The sequence below is a fragment of the Cucurbita pepo genome, chromosome 2 (assembly GCF_057944985.1).
Source record: "Cucurbita pepo subsp. pepo isolate OVF chromosome 2, ASM5794498v1, whole genome shotgun sequence".
NCBI lineage: Eukaryota > Viridiplantae > Streptophyta > Magnoliopsida > Cucurbitales > Cucurbitaceae > Cucurbita > Cucurbita pepo.
The window spans coordinates 12,250,694-12,274,471 of NC_141799.1; the positions used below are offsets into that span (position 1 = coordinate 12,250,694).

The window sequence follows — 23,778 nt, forward strand, 5'->3', positions numbered from 1 at the left end:
TCGTTATCGAGCGATCTCACACTGGTTTAAGAAGGAAACGAAACATTCTTTGTAAGGATGTGGAATCCTCTCCATAACAAACGAATTTTAAAATCACGAGGCTGATGACGATATGCAACGAGCTAAAGTCGACAATATCTGTTAGTGGTGAGATGGACTGTTACAAATGGTATCAGAGGCGGTCACCGAGCGGTATGTCAACGATGACGCTAGGTCTCTCTAAGGAGGGGTAGATTGAAAGACCTCTCATTAGTTGGAAACGGGAACGAAGCGTTCCTTACAAAAGTATGAAAACCTCTTCCTAACCGACACATTTTAAAATCGCGAGGTTAACGACGATACATAACGAGCTAAAACAGACAATAACGAAACACCATAAATTCAAAAATAGTAGATTTCAGTAATTAAACAGTGTAGAAACCTTTTCCTAGCAGACACGTTTTAAAACAGTGAGACTAAACAAAATCCCACTTAGAGTAGATTGAACCGGTTATTACATAAATGAAATTTGATTTTTCTTTAACGTGACACTAATTGCAACTCGAATTCAACTTCAATGAAATTTGACTTCATTTAATGTAACTAGAGTTTATCAACACCTTAAAGTTCAGCATGTTACAGTTCATATTATTCTCCACTTCTTCAAAAGAATTCAGGTAAAACTTTATATCATAATAAATTATTATAATCATATAAGATTTTAATATATTTTACTCCACGAGTAAATGTTTATAATATTAAAATTTTATTTAATTTTGGGGCGTTATTTTTTCATATATAATTTTTTTTTTTTGGCGTAATGAAAGTATTTTTGAAATAAATTATGGACGAAAATATTAATATTTTTGAACGTTTTAAAAAATTTTAAATACATTTAATTTTTCAACTTAGTTTTGGTTGATGATAGGTATAAAGGTAGGGGGGAAAAAGAAGAGACTTTTTGCCCTAAAAAAATGAGAGCAAGAACAGAGCACAAAAAATGATCAGATTTGTTCGCTAGCAGTTAGCACACATGGCTGTCCTTCCCTGTTTTTCTGTATTTCTCCATTCCATGTCCTCTCAAGTTCCACCCACAGTCCACTCCAGACGTTTACTTTCCTCGTTCTCCACTTTGAAACTCCTCCCATTTTCAATTTCAAGCTTTTCTTCATGTTCGTCAATGTCGCTGTGAGCGCCAAACTTTGAACACTTCCTTCAGCAGTAGCACAAGAATCGCGGTTACTATGGTATTCAAAGGCAGGTTTTTCTCCTCCTCAAAGAAGTCTGATTCTTCCAGTCCCGATGGATCCAGTCCCCGATTCCTTGGTTCTAACTCGCCCAGTAGATCCGACAAGAAGAAGAACAAATCAGCCGCCAAAGATGAACCCCAGATTTCTAATACCACTACTAGTAGCTTCAAAGGTACTGTTCTGAAAGATTCTAGTAGGAGTAAGGATTGGAAACGAAAAGATGGTCAAGTTTTATTGCCGACTGAGACGCCATCGAAGTCCGAGGCAATATCTGGATTGAGCTTAGGGCCGAAGGTTAAGAAGTCGAGTGATGTGAAGGATGTGGCCTCATCGGTTTCGCCTATTCTCGCATCATCCCTTGGATTGAATAGGATAAAGACAAGATCAGGCCCGTTGCCGCAGGAGAGCTTTTTGGGGTTTAAAGGTGATAAGGGCTCATTGGGTTCGAGTAATCTTTCCAGGAACTGTGGCAATGGAAGCTCAGGCTCGAATTCTGGTTCGACATGGTCGGCTTCTTCTAGTGGAGGGAAGAGAGAGGCGGCGAGCCAGAAGAGATTGGGGTTTCAGGACAATGTTAAAAGCTATATTCACAATGCTAGCAATCCCGACAATATGGCAACTGGTAATGCAGCATCTACTGAAAGGAGTCCAAATTTGTTAGGACAGCCTCGGTTGCAGAATGTCGAATCATCCAATGAAGCTGGTATTGTTTGCTGGTCTCTAATTTTGAAAAGCCTGTCGATATCTTGATTTTTGAATTTTGTACCTTTTTTTGTTGTGATTTTCTATATCCGCCTCTTCAATAATCAATACTGAATATCAAGTGCTGGAGGCACTAGTCAAAGTTGTTGAATAAATGGTCTCTATGAAAATTCGCTCTAAGATATGGTTGAGCAGTATTGGATCAATGAGTACTAACCATTACCTTTCTCCAAAACGAGTTAGGTTCATTCATAAAGCTTCAACCCCACTTGGTGATATGAGCACAATTTCTATGTTTTACCGAGCCCCCATCACTTAGGAGCTTAGAGGATAATTTCCAACTAACCAAATGTTAGATTTACCTCATTATTTCCTTCCCAAAAGAAGCTATTGTTGAAGGAATGACTTAGGAATATTTGTGTAATTTCACTAATTAGGAGATATTTGTGTACTTGACATCCCTAATTTTAGATTTATTGTTACTTGTATTTAGGGATTTATTTTTATTTATTGTTACCTACCATCCAGGGATTTAGTTAGTGTATTATAATAGACACATGTACCTCTCTTAAGAATGAAATGAAAAGCAAGTAAGATAGTTTACAATTGCACCAGTTATGAACTATCCTTCCCAAAATCAAACCCACATGTGTGGGGATATGGAAAAGCGACATGTAATATAACGAAATACTTGACAGTACTGAGTTGCAAAGGCTTAGCCTTTCCCATCGAGAGAGTTTAAGCCACTTCCATTTGTTGAACTCTTTGAGAATTTTGTTGATTAGGTTGCCAAAAAACCAATGATTTGATGCCTGGTGTCATGGTTATATTTGTCCAAGGCGTGTTGTCGGTGGCCATGTATCGGATGTCCCGGTCACGTTTGTCTAGGACCTGTTGTTCATGGCTGCATGCTCGTTCCCAAACCCCTTATACTTGCTTTCATATACTTGCTTTCATATTAGATAGACCTTTACTATTCTTGTTATGTCGGGGTATATGATTGGTCACCAAAATTATGTCTACAACCACTAGGGCTAAAATTCTCCAAAATGTACTATAGGGATGTGACTAGTTGTCAATTCTTCCTACCTGAGTTATATGCAAGCAAAGTCGTTAGTTGTTACTTAATCGCTTTTAGCTTATAACATTAATTTATTTCAAGTTAGTTGTTACTTAATCGCTTTTAGCTTATAACATTAATTTATTTCAAGTTAGTTGTTACTTAATCACTTTTAGCTTATAACATTAATTTATTTCAAATTGTTTTGAATTCATTTTCTCGCTCACGTTTTTTAAAACATTTCTTTCAAACGCGACCTAAGGCTTGATCATACATCAAGATTGTCTGCAAAGTTTGACATTTGTACTGCTGATTAGTTTGCCGGGTTAGAACAAGTGCCGCACAATCGCTATTCCGCTACCATTAGAGTGCAGTTGTGACACCGGGCAAGAAAATATTAAAAAAGGATATGCTCCACCTTACTTTTTAGTTGCAAATTTGCTTGAGAAAGCTTAGAATCCCCTATGTATACCTTGCATAATGTGATTTCTCCCGATTCACCTTCAATTCATAGAAATGCTCCGATAACTCAATTGTTTGGATCTGTATCTCAAGTATAAAATCATCAAACTTCTAGAAAAGCGAAGTGTCATCAACAAATTGAAAAATGAAATATGTGTTGTCACGCCCCACAACCAAAACCTTCGTATGATCCTCTATCATGGATATTCCCAACTAGAGCACTCAACACATTCTTGAATAAGGGAAGAGTCTTGTGCCATGCTTGCTGTTCTATTGTTATTATTTGGGGAGTGTCTCGAGAGGATTTGTAGGATTTTTAGAGGGGTGAAGAGATCTTTGGAGGAGGTGTCAGAGGTTGTGAATACGTTCCTATGGGTTTTTTGTAATTATCAACTTGGTTATATTCTTTTGGATTTGTGTTATTTTCTTGTAGTTGTGGGCTTAAAGCTTGGTTTCTTACCAAAAGAAACTAGAGCACTTAACATGTCTTCTACTAATAAGAATAGAAAAGGTGAGAGTGGATCACCTTGCTGAATGTTGGTGACAACAGAAAACTGAAGTGAAAACTGAAGTGAGATTGAGAGGAGGAGTGATTTGAATGATGGGGAGGGAGGTCCTTTTATAGGGGGATTCCCGGAGTTGGTTGAGATTTGTGTGGATGAAATTGAATTCACCTCCTCCTTCTCTTCGGCAGTAACTCATTCAAACTCTATTATTACCTTCAACACCCTCCCTTAAACTGAATTCTGCGGAAATCAGTTTAGGACTTCACTTCGTCATCTTGATATACATCTTGGATTCTGCACATCCCCATCTTTCTTCTAAGCTTCTCGAACAATGGTTGTTTCAAGGGCTTTGTGAATAGGTCTGCGATTTGTTCATCACTTCGGCAAAAGTTGAGTTCAATAATGCCTTCTTTACACAAATCACGCAAGAAATGAAATCGAACATCGATGTGCTTGCTCCTTCCATGCAACACAGGATTTTTAGACAACTTAATAGTTGACATATTATCACAATATATAACCGTCGTACCTGGTTGCTTCTGATTAAGAATTTCAAGCATTTTTCTTAACCAAATTGCTTGGCATGAGCATGCTGCTGCTGCCACAAATTCTGCTTCTGTAGTTGAGAGTGTTACAATAGGTTGCTTCTTTGAAGACCAGCAAATAGCTCCTGAACTCATCATGAAAATACTTCCTGAAGTACTTTTACGATCGTCTATATCACCTGCATAGTCGCTATCTGTATAGCCAACCATCTTCGGATCATCTCCTTTCTTGTAGAATACCCCCAAATCAAAGGTTCCTCTCACATAACGAAGTATCCTTCTTGCTGCATTGAGATGTTTTTCCGTTGGATGCTCCATGTAACGACTTATCATACTAACCGCATACATGATGTCTGGTCTTGTTGAAGTTAGGTACATCAAACTTCCCACAATTTGTTTGAAGTACCTATTATCAACCTCTCGCCCGTCAATATCCTTGTGCAACTTTAAACCCAATTCTGATGGAGTTCCAACTGTGCGCTCATCCAATTTAAATCTTTCAAGTAATTCTTGAGCATACTTCTTCTGACAGATAAAGTTACCTGCGGGAGTTTGAGTAACTTCTACTCCAAGAAAATATCTCATCAAGCCAAGATCTGTCATTTCAAATTTCTTCATCATGCTCTTCTTAAAAAATTCAAACATTTCTTCATTATTGCCAGTAAATATTAAATCATCAACGTATAAGCAAATAATGATAATGTTACCTCCCTTTTTAGTTTTCACATACAACGTATGTTCATACGGGCATTTAGTGAATCCCATCTTTTCAAAATGAGAATCAATGCGACTGTACCATGCCCTCGGAGCTTGCTTCAAACCATACAAAGCTTTCTTCAACTTGTATACTTGTTCCTCTTTGCCTTTTTTAACAAAACCTTCTGGTTGCTCCACATATACCTCTTCTTGAAGCTCTCCATGTAAGAAGGCCGATTTCACATCAAGTTGATAAATAGGCCAAGATTTCTGTGCTGCAATAGAAATTATGAGCCTGATAGTGTCTTGACGTGCCACTGGTGCAAATACCTCCTTATAATCAATTCCATACTTTTGCTTGTATCCTTTTGCAACAAGTCGCGCTTTGTACTTATCCACCTCACCGTTTTCATTCAACTTGGTTTTGAAAACCCATTTTACTCCGATTGTTTTCTGTCCTCTAGGAAGATCGGTGAGCTCCCAAGTCTTGTTCTTCTCTATGGATTTGATTTCACTGTCCATAGCTTCCTTCCATTTCTTCTCCTTTACCGCTTCTTCATAGACAATTGGATCACTATCCATAAAGAATGCAAAATAACCGCTATCACTTGATTCATAGTCCATCTCATAATCAATCATCCAATTTGGTCTCTTTCTTGTTCTTGGATTTCTTTGATTATGATCATGATCTTCTTCTACTGGTTCTTCTTGTTGAGCTTGTGATGAGCTCTCTCCATGCTCAAAGTGAGGCTGAATCGGGGCTTCAATTTGTTCTTCTTCAAGATCTACAGGAATCTGCTGATTCACAGTGATCTTTTCTTCCCATGTCCAAGTCTTCGTTTCGTCAAAGACTACATCACGACTTACCACCACCTTCTTTGTCAAAGGATCGTAGAGCTTGTACGCCTTAGAGGTCTCGCTTACTCCAAGGAACACACACTTCAAACTCTTGTCTTCAAGTTTCTTCCTTTTCTCATCAGGAACGTGTGCATATGCTATGCACCCAAAGATTCTAAAGTGGTCTACTGCAGGTTTTCTTCCGCTCCATGCTTCTTGTGGAGTCATATCTCTAACAGAAAAGGTAGGACTCCGGTTGAGAATGTGAACGGACCACACGACAGCTTCTGGCCAGAATTCCTTCGGGACTTCTCCTTTATTTAGTAAACTTCGAACCATGTTGAGAATGGTCCTGTTTTTCCTTTCGGCCACACCATTTTGTTGTGGTGTATATGCTGTTGTTAACTGCCTCCGTATGCCCTTCTCTTCACAAAATTTAGTAAACTCGTTCGAGCAGAACTCTCCACCTCTGTCAGTTCTTAAAGCCTTGATTCTTCTTCCAGTTTCCGTCTTCATAGTAGCACAAAATTTTTTGAAGCAATCAAAGGCTTCTAATTTGGCGTGCAAGAAATAAGTCCATGTTTTTCGACTAAAATCATCGATGAGGGTCATGAAATATTTCTTGTTACCATTTGATGCTGGAGAGATGGGACCACATATGTCCGAATGAATCAACTCCAAAATTGCTTGAGCTCTTCTTGATTTTCCGGATGAAAAAGAGTTTCTTTCATGTTTTGCTACTACACAGCTCTCGCAAATTTCCGTTGGTGGAGTAATATCTGGCAACCCAGTTACCATCTTCTTTGAGGACAACGTCTTTAATCCTTTGAAGTGTAGATGACCATACCTAAAATGCCAAAGCCATGTGGTATCTTCTTTCTTCACCATCAAACTTTTGGCAACGATATTTAACGTCAACGGATATAGACGGTTGGTGGTCATCTTCATCTTAGCAATCGATCCTCTTTTGGAGTCATAAATTTCACATTCATCATTTTGGAATGTGATCACATACCCCTTTTCTTGTAACTGACCGATACTAAGTAAGTTGGCCTTCAGATCAGGAATGTAGAATACATTAGAAATAGACTCTACAAAGCCATTTCTAGTCTTGATATCTACGGTTCCTTTCCCCATCACTTGGAGAGTTGAATTGTTTCCGAGAGAAACCGTAGTATGAAAATTTTCATCTAGAGTTGAGAAGAATTCCTTACAACCTGTCATATGATTGCTGCATCCAGAGTCTACGACCCATACACCTTGATCTGCAACCTTCATAGCATGGAATGACATTAATAATGTTTCTTCTTCTCTTCTCTCCACAAAATTGGATTGATCTCTTTTCTCCTTTTGGAGCCTGGTATAGCATTCATTTTTGTAATGTCCAAGGCGTCCACATCTGTAGCATTCCACCTTAGACTTGTCAAAGTGTCTCTTGCCTTTGTTTTCATAATCATTTCTGACTAGGTCTGCTGACCTGCCAACATCTCCACTTCTTTCTCGACTGCCTCTCCCACGACCTCTGCCTCTTCTTTGCCCTCTACCTCTAGGGCTTGAAGCTTCACCTGGTGTGGATATTTTTAAGGCTGTCATCTCCTCTATTGCACTTGTACGTTTGAGCCTCTGCTCATGTACTAACAGGGAGCTTTGGAGTTCATCTATTTGCATCTCTTCGACATTGTTTGCTTCTTCGATAGAACATACAATGTAATCGAACTTTGGAGTTAGTGATCGCAAAATCTTTTCTACGACCGCAACCTCCGTGATTGAACCACCATGCATCCTCATTTTACTTGCAAGACTTATAACCTTGCCAATATAATCATTCACCGTTTCTCCCTTTTGCATTTGGAGAATTTCAAAGTCTCTTCTGACGGCGTGTAGTTGAGCACGTTTTACTTTCGTTGAGCCTTGATACTTCCTCCTCATAGAATCCCAAATTTCCTTGGATGTCTTCTTCTGAAGCATTGTTTCCAAGATAGTCCTATCAATTGACTGAAATAAATAGTTCTTGACCTTCAGGTCCTTCAACTTCGATGCTGCCAACAGTTGCTGTTGACCAGCTGAGAGTACCTCGCCTTCATTTGGCTCTTCATAACCCGTCTCCACCATATCAAAGAACTCCTTTGATCTGAGAAAATTTTCCATCAACATCGCCCAATGATCATAGTGACCATCGAACCTCGGGATGGCGGGCTGAACGTAGCTCTCAACTTGTTTTTCTGCTGCCATTTTTTGCTGCTGCAAGATTGCTCTGATACCAGTTGTTGGTGACAACAGAAAACTGAAGTGAGATTGAGAGGAGGAGTGATTTGAATGATGGGGAGGGAGGTCCTTTTATAGGGGGATTCCCGGAGTTGGTTGAGATTTGTGTGGATGAAATTGAATTCACCTCCTCCTTCTCTTCGGCAGTAACTCATTCAAACTCTATTATTACCTTCAACACTGAATCCCACAGGTGGCTTTAATCCTTCCACGAGGGCTCCTGTTGATGAAGATAGAAAACGTAGGATCTCTAACACAACCATGAATCCATTGAACCCAGTTACCAATTAGAACTTCTTCAAGGAAGTCCTAATCTACACTATCAAATGCCTTTCAATGTTAAGCTTAAAAAATCCTACCTTCTTGAATCTATGCTCTTTGACGACCTTGTTAGCTATAGTTTGGATCAAGGATTTTCCTACCTTTTATAAAAGCACTTTGGGAACAAAAAATTATAGAGTTCCTGACTTTCTTCAAACATTCGGCTAATTCTTGAGAGAGTGAAAAGTACAAAGAGAAAAGGGAAACAAAAAAGGAAAAAACAGTACAAATTAGGAAGAATAAATTAGAGTATCCCAATTTGTCTACAAAGCACTTGAAGAATAATGATCGAATTAGTTGGAAAGATCTTCGAAGACCATGATTACAAAAGAACACACTACGAGGACGTGTTGAACAATATTACCAAAAAAAAGAAGAAGGGGGTAAAAAGTGACTTATCTTCAAAAGTTCCATGGTTTCTTTTCTTCCATATAAGGGCTTTAGCTTTGACATTCTACAAGATCTTGGCCTTCCTCTGACACTCCTACTTGAAGAGCTTCCGTCGACCAATCATCCACACTTTGCATGTAGACATGGTAATAAACCATTCTTCTTTAAAATGAAGGACCAATCTATTATGAACAACGAACCTCCACATTGGTGTGATATTGTCCACTTTGAGCATAAGTTCTCATGACTTTACTTTTGATTTCCTCAAAAGGCTTTATACCAATGGATATATTGTCCCTCACTTGTATACCCATGATCTTCCCATTGATTAGCCAATGTGGGACTCCAGCAATCCTTAACAATCCTCCCTTCGAACAAAGTACACCATAAAGTCTCCCTTGTGATCTCCTTCTCTAGAGCTCTCGAACAACCTCCTCTTAATCGAGGCTCGACACATTTCTCTGGAGCCCTCGAACAAAATACACCCTCTGTTTGACACCTGCACTATGACTATACCTTTGAGACTCATAACTTCTTGTTCGACGCTTGAGGATTCTATTGACATGGCTAAGTTAGGATAAGGGTATGACTCTGATCCTATATTAGGAATAACAAATCTTCATATTGGTATGATATTATCCACTTTGAGCATAAGCTCTCATGATTTTGTTTTTGGTTTCCCCAAAAGGCCTCATACCAATAGAGATAGTGTCTCTCACTATATTCCCATGATCTTCCCTTTAATTGGCCAATGTGTGACTCCAACGATCCTCAACACAATCTTTGTTAGCAAAAGGACAATGCTAGGCCGAGTGGTCCAAAGACTCATTCTCAATACAAGCAGCACATTGAAGTTGAAATAGTCCAATCAGGAAATTTTCTTTGAAGCTTCTCGTATACATTGAGACTAATGTAAGCTAGCAATCTTAAAAGGTACTTCACCTTTTCTGGAAAACTCCAAACCAATTTAACTAAGGGAGCTTGTAATTTCAATGGTGTGGTGGAGAGCTTAAGAAAAGTAGACTCGGAGGAGAACTTTCAACCGGAATTGATTGTCAAAAAGACTTTATCATGACCCTCACCCAATCTTACCGAATCACTTTTCTCTAAAAGGGCAGCCCATCTCTCTAGTTCTCTATCAAATAGCTTCTTCTCACTTCCAAATCTCGGCCTATTGATACTTAACCCAACAATTTGAGGTAAAAGCACCTCCCCCTTTTTTTTAAGAGATCAAATATGCATTAACCAACAGCTTTAAAAAGAATGACAATATCAGCCTGAGGGTCTTCCCATGAGCAAATTCTTCTACCATTCTCCACTTTAAACTTGAAAAAGAGAAAGGAGGCACAGCCTTTAGCAATTTTAAACTAGATTTACCCTCGCTGGTACCTTCGGGGGGGGGGGGGGGGGGGGGGGGGGGAGTTTAATTACCCACATTGACATCTCAATCTCATAGATGCCAACAATAAATCCTATCTAAAAAGTGCTATCCTTTTGCATAAATCTCTATAACCATTTCATCAGAAAAGCATCGTTTCTCAACTTGAAAGAACAAACCTCAAGGTGTCTAAATATGTAGGCTTCGAGGACTACTTCCAGCTCATTGAGTGGAAACACAAGCTGTAAATGCCACCATTCCAGATGAAGTCCTTCATCAGTTTCCCTCAAGACTAAGATTTGGTGACTTTGATGTGAGCTTGAAGAAGGGATGAGTAGAAAATGGGCAAATGATTTAAAATCAATTGAGCCAAAGTTAATCTCCCTCAAAGTGCTGAAGAGTCCTTCATTTCTCTAGCTTAGGTATAAGCTAACCATTAGCTTTCAAAAAGTACAAGCTTGATGGTTTACCCTAGGGGGAAATCAAGTAGGAAAATGGCAGTCCTTTCTTATTACAACCCAAAGGGGCCATTGGATCACCACAGGGGGTGATAAGGAAAGTTAACGAAGTATGAGGTACTCTTTATGATGCATGTAGTTTGAGCTTGTTGTTCCTTTTTATTTACTTGCCCTTTCATGGGTACCTCAAACACTTAATCTTGTATTGTCATATTTGTATGACGGCTGCTATATCATTTTTTAACACTTAATCTTGTATTGTTGTATTTGGCTAATGGCTGCTGTATCATTTCAGAGGTAATTATATTAGCATAACTAGATAGTTATTATAATTCATTTGACATGTGTCTAACATTGTGACTAACATTACAGGACGCAATGAATCATCATGGGCATTTTCAGAAGGATCAAGAAACATAGATTTCTGTACGCCAGAGGTAATGTTAAAATATACTTTTTATTGCCACTTTCAGTTTCATCTTTCCTTCTAATTGCAAGATTGATTATATTTTATTCTTTGACTTTCATATATGTTACCTTTTCCATATCCCTCTGTCCTTTTTTATTTTAGTTTTTTATGAATCTTCTTTTTCTTATGTATAAGAAATCATCACTGTGTTTATGTTGTGAGATTGCTATTGATACTCGTTTTTCCAGTCTTCTTATGATTGTGAAAATCCAAAAGAGTCTGAATCTCCACGCTTTCAAGCTATACTTCGAGTCACAAGTGCTCCTCGAAGGAAGTATCCTGCGGATATCAAAAGTTTTTCCCATGAACTAAATTCAAAAGGTGTACGACCTTTCCCACTCTGGAAGTCACGTCGTTTAAATAATTTGGAGGTGCTTTCTTTTCTTTTTGTATTACATTTTCTAGCTCTGTTGTAAATTATGCTTCCTGAAGCTTATGTGTTTGTAATCACATTTTTTTGCAGGAGATCTTAGTTATGATACGAGGAAAATTTGACAAGGCAAAGGAAGAAGTAAATTCTGATTTGGCCATTTTTGCTGCTGATCTGGTTGGAATTCTTGAAAAAAATGTTGATACTCATCCAGAGTGGCAAGAGACCATTGAAGACTTGTTGGTTTTAGCTCGAAGCTGTGCCATGTCATCTCCTGGTGAATTTTGGCTTCAGTGTGAAGGCATTGTTCAGGAATTGGATGATAGACGCCAAGAACTTCCTCCAGGCATGCTGAAACAACTTCATACTCGAATGCTGTTCATTCTCACTAGATGTACCAGGCTACTACAGTTCCATAAAGAAAGTGGCTTAGCAGAAGATGAAAATGTTTTTCAGCTTCGTCAATCACGAAATCTGCATTCTGCCGATAAACGTATTCCTCCAGCTATGGGAAGGGAAATGAAAAGTTCTAATGCAGCCAAGGCTTCTAAGGCAGCTTCATCCAGGAAATCTTACAGCCAGGAGCAGCATGGCTTGAACTGGAGCAGAGAACACGACATGCTGCCTAGGAATAATGTCTCTGCATCTTCTGATGATACTTCAAAGAAGTTGGAATCTCCTACTGGCAGAGACCGGATGGCTTCTTGGAAAAAATTGCCTTCTCCGGCAGCCAAAAGTGTGAAAGAACCTACTTTGAAGGATAAAGGTGATAATAAGAGTTTTAAATCTTTGAATGTGCCAAAAATCAGGACTGATGTTTCTGAAACCGTTTTTGCTGCTGCAAATGAGCTTCCTCTGCCAAGAGATTCTCATGACCAGCCTCCCAAGCACCAACATAAACCTTCTTGGGGTTGGGGTGATCAACCATCTGTATCTGATGAGAGTTCAATCATTTGTCGCATTTGCGAAGAAGAGATTCCTACTGCAAATGTGGAAGACCATTCAAGAATTTGTGCAGTTGCTGATCGATGTGATCAAAAGGGTATAAGTGTTAATGAACGTCTACTCAGAATTGCTGAAACTCTAGAGAAGATGATCGAGTCCTTTTCGCAAAAAGATTCTCAACATGTAGGAAGTCCAGATGTTGCAAAAGTTTCAAATTCTAGTATGACTGAAGAATCTGATATTTCCCCGAAACATAGTGATTGGTCCCGCAGGGGCTCAGAAGACATGCTCGATTGCTTCCATGAAACTGAAAATTCTGTTTTCATGGATGACTTGAAAGGTTTACCTTCCATGTCTTGTAAAACTCGTTTTGGTCCAAAGTCTGATCAGGGTATGACAACATCATCTGCTGGTAGCATGACTCCTAGATCTCCTTTATTAACACCAAGAACCAGTCCGTTTGACTTGTTTTTGGCCGGGAAAGGAGCTTACTATGAACACGATGATCTTACACAGGTATCCATTATGTCAATATTCATTTCTTTTGGACATTTTATAATCACAAAATATACATTTTTTTTTTGCTTGTTTGAGGTATTTGAAGAGCCAAAATATAGTAAAGGAAACAAACCATAGTGTAGATATTTTCTCCAGTTAGCAATAAGTTAATTTATTATTTTTCCCAACTTATATTTTTAATGACAAGAAACAATCTTAATGGAAAACCCTCTGTATCTCAGCAGAAAAATGTTATGAACGAAGAGTTACAACAGTATACAGAGTAAAAACTCTAAAAGAAACAGTGAAAATAAACTTTATTTAAAAATTAGAATAAAGCTTTACAACTTTATAATTAGCTGCTTGGGCAAAACTTAATTCCTTCCTTTACTTCCAAGAAAAACACTTATTTCTTAGAAAATCTTGGTTCCTTCTACCAAGATTCTCCAAAACGAAGCTTCTATTGTGTTGAACCACAAAACTTTCTCTCTCTCTCTCTCTCTTTTTTTTTTTTTTTTTTTTTTTTTGAGATCTTGTCCGCTGAAAAGTTGGAGAATATTATTTTTGATTGAAGCATCCCCGAGATAATCTTAGATCTTGTTGGACATGAGCCTATAAATCAGAACTAAAAGTTCTTTTTCTATGAAAAGAGCAACTTTCATTGAGAATAAATGAAAGAATACAAGAGGGCAATATAAAGAAAGAAAAGGAAGCCCAAGCCAAAAGGAGCCAGAAAAAACAAACAAAACCTAGAAAAAAATTGCAGAAATGAGCTCTAATTCAAAAGAATGATAGGTATAGGATATATGCTGAAGTCCAAAGACGCCCAAAGGGAACATTAAACTTAGCCATGGCCCAAACATCCTACCAAGAAATTTCCTTGTCAGTAATTCTCTCACTTTGAATATTCCATAAAATCGTGAAAAAAGTAGTCCGCCAAAGAAATGCCCCTCCATCATGAAGGCGGGTGACTAATCCTTTTCCATCACAAACAGTCGTGCACAGGCACTATCCTAGATTGCTGAAGCAAACTAATAGCCCAACAAAACATGATCTAATCATTCCAAGGCCTTCTTACACACCCTACTCCACTGTAGACTCAACAGAATGGAAGATGATCTCTAAATACTATCCGTGGTGATAATCCTCCTGTGGGTAATCTGCCAAGCGAAAAATCTGACCACGTAAAAAATTCAAACCTTTCAAACAAGGAGAACAAACACACCATGGGAGGGTTGTCACACAAAATGGAGAAAAAGAACTTCATAAAAATTCTCAAGAAGGGTTAGGAGACCACAAACCAATATCCCTAACTGTCGGTGAGGACCATGGCCAGTAAAGAAAGGCGAAGAGACATCCACAGATTCATGATTAGACAAAGGCTGATAAAACCCAAAGTTCAAGAACAATGAAACAATGAGCGAGGAACATCATCTGCTGCTTTTCCACAAAGCACATAACAGCTAGGCAAAAGAGTCCAAGAGGGACAACGCTCGTGAAGTTTCTTTGAAGTATTTAAACCTTCGTGAAGAAAGATCCAAAACAAGGAATTCACTTTCCTTCGGCATTTTGTTTTCCATAAAGCATCCATAACCACCGCAGGGAAAGACAGACATATCCAGATTCTTCACTTCGTTGTGTTTTTCCGATCAAGAAAAAAAACTTTTCATTAAAATGATGACAAGAGACTAATGCTCAAAGGAAACAAACTCCATAAGGGAGTGAAAGTAAAACAAAATTGAAGACAAAACATTAATGCTTTCCTCGCTTGTATTTTATTTAGATGTTTATCACCACCATTTTCCACTATTATTCTCCTTCTTGATAGGTCATGCATGTGTAAATCTATAAAGTGGTTCATTATTGTGATCCGATACTGTATCTACTAAATTAGTTGCCTCGTTGATTTTGGTCCATAATACTGTCTATGTGCCGTGTGAATCTTTTCTGTTATTTTGCAGTCCTTTTCTATCTTGTGTGTTTGATAGGTAGAAAACAAAAATAATTTATGTAAGATTTCAGTTGCATAATTTGGAGTTGGATGGGACAACCTGATTCAACAGAAATATAGGTTGTTTGAGGTTGTGTCATGTGTTTGCTCTTTTCCACTTATCAATGAAAAGCTCATTTGTTGTTTTATTTTTGAACCAGATACAAAATTTTGCACCAATTAGATAGTTTTTACAGCACCATTGGCTTTTGGTGATTTCTGCTATGAATTTCTATTTTATAAATGAAATTATTTCATGTAATGAAGGATGTTTTTTTAGTAATATTATTGCTCAGAAAGAGTTCTTAATGGATGCTGACAGCATGAGCATATTATACTTTCATGTTTTGAAGGGTGGTAATCTTTCAGTCCTTCGTAAGCCATGGAGAATTTGATGTTGTTCTTTCATATTAAAATTTCTCTGTGTAACATTGAGTTTCCTATAAAACTGGAAATACTGCTTTTGTGATGAGCATAGTTGTCACTAACTCAAGGTTCACGAATAAGTTATTGTCCACTAATGAGCTAGGACTGTCTATCTTTGCAGATCAGTGATCTTGCAGATATTGCACGCTGTTCAGCAAATGCACCTCTGGGTGATGATTGCTCGATGCAATATCTGTTGACGTGCCTTGAAGACTTGAGAGTTGTCATTAACCGCAGGAAGTTTAATGCACTGACAGTTGAAACTTTTGGCACTCGCATTGAGAAGTTAATACGGTCTGTAGCTTTGCAGGATAAATTTGATTTTCAAAGTAATATGCACTTCACCACATGTGTTGGCATTCGATTGTCAACGTTTTATATTGCCTCCCTTCATGCTAAATTTCTTTAGAGTGTTCTCTCAAATGTGTATACTGCACAAACTTATCTTGACTTTTGATGAATGGTGATTTCATAGGGAGAAGTATTTGCAGCTTTGTGAGCTGGTGGGTGATGAAAAGATTGACATAGCGAGCACTGTTATTGATGAAGATACTCCTCTAGATGATGACGTTGTTCGTAGCTTAAGAACAAGTCCCATCCATTCTTCAAAGGACCGTACATCAATTGATGACTTTGAGATTATAAAACCTATCAGCCGTGGGGCATTTGGCCGGGTTTTCCTGGCTAAAAAGAGGACAACGGGGGACCTTTTCGCAATAAAGGTTAATTTTCACACTGACACTTGAACAATGTTTCAACATTGTATCTTGTTTTTGGTCTCCCTTTTTTCGTGGTCTATCTTGTGCTTGTGATGGGTTTATTATTATTTTGTTTCGATAAGAAATAATTTCATTGATGTATGAAATTTACGAAAGGTAGATAATTAATGAGAATTACAAAATGCATTTCTAGTTGATTAATTAGGGACCATAACTATATGAATTACAGACCTTAAACAATTTACATCAAGATATTGTATAGAAAATTACAAGATTGAAGAACGCTTCAAAAAGTTTCTCCTTGTCTCTAAAGACTCTTTGATTTCTTTCCTTCCGAAGGACTCAAGAAAAAGATCAAGGCGTGTTCATCCACAGCGAAGTTTTGGCTTTCCTTAAGGGGTGGTTCTGTGTTTGCTCACTTTGTTTATAATTTACATAAAGAGCACCAACTAGGGGAAATGGCCTTGTATGGCATCTGTTTTTAGAGGTCTTTGGGGATGGCTCGATGAGAGATCGAAAATTGGTCTCTCCAAATAGCTTTAGCCAAAAAATAATGCAATAGATCGGCTGAATTGCCCATATCGATTAAGAGAGATTTGGTGGAGAGGATACCATTTGGGTTAGCTAAACATATACATATGTCTTCCCTTTGTGAGAAAACAATTGGAGAGTGCAAAAGAAAGATCCACTCATTCAAGGGCTTCTTTATCCTTCAAATTCCCACCAAAGTTTAGATTCCAAAAGCTTATTATTGGGTTTCACACTTCCTTGACAGTGGCATGTTTACATTTCGACTCCCTATATGGGGGGGGGGGGGGGGGGGGGTAGTTATTATGAAGCCAATGGAGCCATAGATAACCATGGGATGTCTTGGAAAGGAGTTGCTGATCCATCTCCCACATGATAGTGAGTTTTGCTTGTAACAAGGCTTTGGTGCTTAATAATGGACATCTGAGGCCTCTTGACATAGTTTAAGGAGAACCATTCCAAATATCAAGATGATCTATTTACCTTTAATAAGCTTCCTCCAAATATTATCTTTTCCAAAATTGTATTCCCATATCCATTTTGCAACGAGTGCTTATTCTTTTTTCTCTCAATGCTTGAAGGCCAAGATCACTTCCTGTAGAATTTTGCTTGACATATTATAAAGAGAGAGATAATAAGTTGGGAGATAAGCAAATGTGGCTTGGAGAAGAGTGAGTCTACCTCCCTTGGAAATAAAGGATGATCCCTATGATGACATCCTCTTCTTGATCTTTTCAACAATAGGGGCCCAAAAACAAACGTGGTTTGTGGTCTCATTTTTTATTGCTTTTAGGGTTGATAGTAGGCAGACTTTATTTCAAATGTGAGGTAATCACTGACGGCCAAATCAAAATCTTGTGACAATGTGGGATGCGACCATCTTTTGGGTTATATGATTTGAATGCAATCGAAGAACCTTTACTGGTGAAAAAAAGCTGGAGGAGTGGCGGTTAGAAAATGTCATAATATAATGACTATTTGCGCTTTCTTAGTGGAACATTGTTTGTTTGTCATCTAACCTTAATTTTTATCATTACTTGCAAGCTAGATCTTGCTTATGATTTGTTATTCCCTCTGTAAATTAGGTATATATTTTGAAATTATAGGACTTGAATGTCTTGATTAATTTTTATGTGAGCAACACCAGGTTTTGAAGAAAGCTGATATGATTCGAAAAAATGCTGTTGAAAGTATTCTGGCAGAACGTGATATTTTAATATCTGTGCGCAACCCTTTTGTGGTGAGCTTGTCTATTTGGTCATATAAGTTATGTCTTGTTTTCTTTTTTGTTTTATTTTAGTAATAAAGTTAAAATCGTATCAGGTTCGCTTCTTCTACTCCTTTACTTGTCGTGAAAATTTATATCTCGTGATGGAGTATTTGAATGGAGGAGATCTTTACTCCTTGTTGAGAAATTTAGGCTGCTTAGATGAAGAGGTTGCTCGTGTATATATCGCAGAAGTGGTATGTATATGTTCCTTTTCATCTTTCATTAGGTCTGCAAAGTGAAAACACTTGTCAGTATTGCGAACTTAATATTTACTTGTTTCTTTAACTTTTCAGGTTCTTGCTTTGGAGTATTTGCATTCACTCGGGGTAGTTCATCGTGACTTAAAGCCAGATAATTTATTAATAGCACATGATGGTCATATTAAGGTAACTAATGGTTGTGAATATGTTTACTTTAATAACCTACTTAGGCTGGTTCATCATCTTCCTTCCACATGGTTTTCCATTTAAAATGTTGATGTCAACTCCAAAGGATAAAGCCCCAAGAATGCGGGTATCTTATTTTCTTTTTGGGAAGGTAATCTCAAGTAGGACGTTTATTTGTTCTTTTTGTTATTTTCTTTAACCCGTTGGTATTATAATCAAATCCATCGTGATGGTGTCTTTTGTCCTCTATCTTTGCCGGTTATTCGGGTTATAATATTTGTAACAATTTGGGAGGCCATTACGTGGGATTAAGGCCTTTTCTCTTTAGTCTACCTTTGAGAATCTTGTTCATTTTGTTTTTGACTTTTCATATATTCTCAACGGCCAATCAAAAATTATTTTCTTCTTAGAAAACATACATTTGATTACCATCAATGAAATTTTTGCTTCTCATAAAAAAAAACAAAAAACAAAAAACAAAAAACTTCTTTGTTACTTACAGAAGCTATTTTGCTTCATGTAGCTGACAGATTTTGGGCTTTCCAAAGTTGGTCTTATCAACAGTACTGATGATTTGTCTGGACCAGTTGTTAGCGGTATCACTCTTCATGGGTATGATGAGCCTACAATGTCTGCTTCTGAGCATCAACAAGAAAGACGAAAGAAGCGTTCTGCTGTTGGCACACCAGACTATTTGGCACCAGAGATACTATTGGGAACTGGACATGGTTCGTATAGACCATTTTTTTTTCTTTTTTCATTAAGGTGGTATTGTAATCTTTTAGCTATCTTGAAGCTTTTCTTTTTCTTTTTTCTTTATTAATCTTTCGTTAACTAACTCATCATGAACTTGCGGTTAAAACCTGAAGTTTGTGAAGGTTTCTCTAGGTTGTTGCTAATATTTCTACGACGTGAAGTTCGATAATTAGAATTAGATTATAGTTGCAAATTATTCTACTTCTATTGAAACTGTCAACTCTGAATATTCTCCCTTCTTTATGCAGGTGCCACAGCTGATTGGTGGTCTGTCGGGATCATTTTATTTGAGCTAATTGTTGGAATTCCACCCTTTAATGCAGAGCATCCCCAGGTTTGATTCTTGCCGTAAAATGTTTTACTGTTTTCCTCTTTTCAGTTGGATCCTTTCAGTTGCCATCAATATGTGGGGTGGGTTGTTCTTCTACTGATCACTCTTTTTTTTAATTTGCAACTAGGTCTTCTTATATATTTAGTTTATATTAATCTCTTTCATATTAACTTTCTCATTTTCCCCCCCTTTTTTCTTTACCTTTACTTCACTCCGTGGCCTATTTTATTCAGAATTGATTATTTGAAAATGAAGCTTCAAGTCCCTTGCATGAAAATAAAGTTTCAAGAGAGGATTTGATCTGGCCCAGATTATGATTAGTTGTTATATTCAAATTTGTAAAGAAGAGGGTAGGTTGTGTAACGACCCTAGATTTCTACTTGTTGCTATTAATCTCTTTCATATAAATTTCTCAATTCCCCCCCTTTTTTCTTTACCTTTACTTCAGTCCGTGGCCTATTTTATTCGAATTGATTATTTGAAAATGAAGCTTCGAGTCCCTTGCATGAAAATAAAGTTTCAAGAGAGGATTTGATCTGGCCCAGTTTATGATTAGTCGTTATATTTAAATTTGTAAAGAAGAGGATAGGTTGTGTGACGAACCTAGATTTCTACTTAACTTAAAATCGCTACTATATACATAACGTAATCATTTTATGCAGAAATAATCATTTGAAACTTCATTGTCATAAAACACTGCCTATGGACTTACTTGTTCGATAACATCTTTAAAACAACATAATGAAATACTAAATAAAATAAATAATCATTAAAAGTAAAAACACCCTATTCTAACTTAAAGTCTAAGAAATTAAATACCACTGTCCTATGCATGTGTTATGGTCTAGACTTGCGATGTCGTCGTCAGCCGTACAGTGACCCCACTATTGGGGTTAGATGCAAACACATGCAATCATGAACGGGACCTATCATTTCAATTTGTATTTCCTTAGGTGACTATCCTAAGCGGGTAATTGGATGTTGCCTCTTGGCCCCCTTTGGCTCCCAAATCCTTGTTATTGTGGTTCATTATAGTGTTAGCCATCCATTCGGTCCATTGTTTTATTAGAGTTGAAAGAATTGAGAGGATTTTAATTTCAAGCATCCTTCTAACTTTTTGTCTTAATTCGTCTCTTCATGTGTTCTCTCTTTCTAAGTTTTTCTGCTGCCTTTTCTTTTCAGGTTTTATTCTTTTTTTATTTGTGTTGTAGTTTTCTTGTTTTGGTTGTTTTTCTTCTTTCCATTCCTACCTTCTCTCGTGGACATCTCTAGTTGTAGTGTTCATGTGATCTATTATTTAGAATTCCGTAATTTTTAAAGATATTTTATGGTTTAATTTTACTCTTAACTTCATTTCTTTGTACAGACTATATTTGATAACATTCTCAACCGTAAGATCCCGTGGCCTCAAATACCTGAAGAGATGAGCCACGATGCTCAAGATTTAATTGATCGGTGGGAGAAACATTTTTTTTTTTATTATTTTCAATTATATTCTTTTGGTTTATTTGTCTACTTAGATGTTGAAATTTACTTACCTTTACACGCACATCATTTTTTTATTATCGAGGATATCCTAGAGAAACGAGTAGGGGGTGGACTTAGACCAACAAATTTAAATGTATTGTACACACACGTCAACCCGAAAACAAAGGATTGCAAAAGAAAGAAAAAGATTTCTCGAATTCGTGGTCAAAAGTAATCATAACTAAAAAAGAGAAAAATTGGAAAAAAGTAAACTAACAAGATTGAAACGTCCCCACAAGCACATGTCTAATACCCGTTTACACTCCGTCTTTCCTCGTGTGCCTATGCTCATAATGTTAGTAACTAGAGGCCTATCATTTTGCTACAAGGTTTTGGATTTTTATTAATTATATGTTGGTGGTTATGCAATATGTATTCGTTCTCTATCAGATTATTGACTGAAGATCCTCACCAGCGACTTGGAGCTATAGGCGCACATGAGGTGACACGATTATTTTCTTGTTTCCTTAGGGCCCTTTGATCTTTCATTGATGCTTACATCATAGGAGCCAATTTATTACTCAGGTGAAGCAGCATATGTTCTTTAAAGATATTAACTGGGACACGCTTGCCCGACAAAAGGTATTGTATTGCTAAGTTTAAGGCTTCTCAATGGTGTTCTTTTTCTAGTTTATTTGATTCTTATTCCCGTAACGACATTTTGGGGTGCCTTAATCGACTTTTCTTCAATTTCTTTGTTCTTAGTTTTGCATTTTTGCATTTTTGTACTTTCACTCGTTTTTGTCGTTGTATCTTGAACATCTTATCCTTTTCATTAATCAATGAGAAGAAACAACTTCGGAAGTAGGTTGTAGCTTCGTTTTATGGATCCGTAAATTGATAGATCGATTTTCAATTTTCACAGGCTGCATTTGTTCCAACATCTGAAAGTGCTCTTGATACTAGTTACTTTACAAGTCGCTACTCATGGAATCATTCAGATGATCATGGCTATCCACCCAGTGAACTTGAGGATTCAAGTGATGCTGATAGCTTAAGTGGTAACAGTAGTGTGAGCAATCGTCAAGATGAAGTGGTAATTTACTCGCATCGTTTGAAATACATTTGTTCATTTAGAACTCCTTAAACCGATCCTAATTGTGCTTATTTTTATTCATGTTCCTTGGCATATCATGAACAGGTTGATGAATGTGGGGGCCTTACAGATTTTGAGCCTGGTTCTTCTGTCAATTACTCATTCAGTAATTTCTCTTTCAAGGTATACGCTCAAAAATTATTAGTCCTGCAGTTTATGACGAATTCCTAGTTTTCCAGATTTCTGTCAAATACCGTATATACGGTTTGTTGAGGATTGTTGGGAGGGAGTCCTACGTTTGCTAATTTAGGGATTGATCGTAGATTTATAAGTAAGGAAATACATCTTCACTGGTACGAGGCCTTTTGGGGAAGCCCAAAGTAAAGTCATGAGAGCTTATGCTCAAAGTGGACAATATCATACTATTGTGGAGAGTTGTAATTCCTAACATGGTATCAGAGTCATGCTCTTAACTTAGCCATGTCAATAGAATTCTCAACTGTCGAACAAAGAAGTTGTGAGCCTCGAATGTATAGTCAAAAGTGACTCAAGTGTCTAACAAAATGTGTACTTTGTTGAGGACTCCAAAGGAGTTGAGCCTCGATTACGGGAGGCTCTATAGTGTACTTTGTTCGAGAGGAGGATTGTTGGGAGGGAGTCGCACATTGGCAAATTTAGGAATTGATCATGGGTTTATAAGGAAATATATCTTCTTTGGTATGAAGTCTTTTGGGAAAGCCCAAAGCAAAGTCACGAGAGCTTATGCTCAAAGTGGACAATATCATACCATTGTGAAGAGTTGTAATTCCTAACACTGTTTACCGAGTACTTGTGGAACATTCTTTACACTCCTCTCACGTTCTCTCTCTCTCTCTCGTGCCCCTTTTGTTTGTTTATTAGAAAATATATGATTCTTATTGTGAATGAATTTGGAAACATGACATTTTCCTCTGTTACAATTCATCCTTGTTTATGTTTCCTTGTAATCAGAATCTCTCCCAGCTTGCATCCATCAACTATGACCTGCTTTCTAAGGGTTTGAAGGATGATCCTCCCGATCACGATGCATAACTGTGTTAATCCTCGCACGTCTGCCAAATGCTTTCTGGCTATTGGTTCGATGTTCTTCCCTGTTTTGTATCTGCAATGTTCTGTACATGTACGTCTAAGTTTTTTCCCCTACATGCTTTAACTACTTCATTTGTGATCAGTGTAGTGATTTTGATCATCTTTATAACTGCAGAGACAGAAAAGTTTTAGAAGCTAAAGCTGGTTTGTGATGCTCTCTTTCAAATTACAGACGCCATCTTCAAACCAGGTGGCTTTCGACCTTCGTTTTCCTGTTCACTGTGTTTCTCTTCCTTCTCTCCACCCTCAAATGAGTTCAGAACTTGAAAAATTCCATTGCTTAAATGGTTCCCTTAACGTGTATACCTGTTTTCTTAGACAATCCATACATTTATGTATTCATAATATATATTATATATCAAGGAGAAGCATCATTGTGTACAGCATTTTCTTTGATATCCTCCCCCCCTTTCACTTGATAAGCTTCTAATTCATTTGCCGTCGGTCATCTAGAGTGCTCCGCGCACTACCACATATGTAGCGAGTAGGTTAGATGCATGAGGCAGAGGGCTCATAGTGCTCCCTTTTCTTGAGTTCTCTAGATGCATGG

General features: G+C 37.5%; 1 protein-coding gene across 1 annotated transcript; it reads left to right on the forward strand.

Moving 5' to 3' along the window:
- Positions 1–933: 933 nt before the first annotated feature.
- LOC111788443 (Protein kinase superfamily protein) lies at positions 934–23,611 on the forward strand. The gene is made up of 18 exons (XM_087121016.1): positions 934–1,932; positions 11,222–11,286; positions 11,507–11,689; positions 11,782–13,149; positions 15,669–15,841; positions 16,023–16,269; positions 17,942–18,034; positions 18,118–18,258; positions 18,358–18,450; positions 18,974–19,178; positions 19,455–19,540; positions 20,904–20,992; positions 21,455–21,506; positions 21,590–21,646; positions 21,930–22,100; positions 22,206–22,283; positions 23,091–23,259; positions 23,344–23,611. Exons 1-17 carry the CDS (start codon positions 1,224–1,226, stop codon positions 23,169–23,171), a joined length of 3,891 nt encoding a protein of 1,296 aa, XP_086977142.1. The 5' UTR covers positions 934–1,223; the 3' UTR covers positions 23,172–23,259; positions 23,344–23,611.
- The last annotated feature ends 167 nt before the right edge of the window (positions 23,612–23,778 follow it).

Excerpts from the sequence above, each read along its gene's own strand:
- LOC111788443 (XM_087121016.1), top strand. The coding sequence starts at position 1,224 with ATGGTATTCAAAGGCAGGTTTTTCTCCTCCTCAAAGAAGTCTGATTCT. Across the intron at positions 13,150-15,668 it reads AACACGATGATCTTACACAG|ATCAGTGATCTTGCAGATAT; the intron begins GTATCCATTATG and ends CTATCTTTGCAG. Across the intron at positions 22,284-23,090 it reads TCAGTAATTTCTCTTTCAAG|AATCTCTCCCAGCTTGCATC; the intron begins GTATACGCTCAA and ends CCTTGTAATCAG.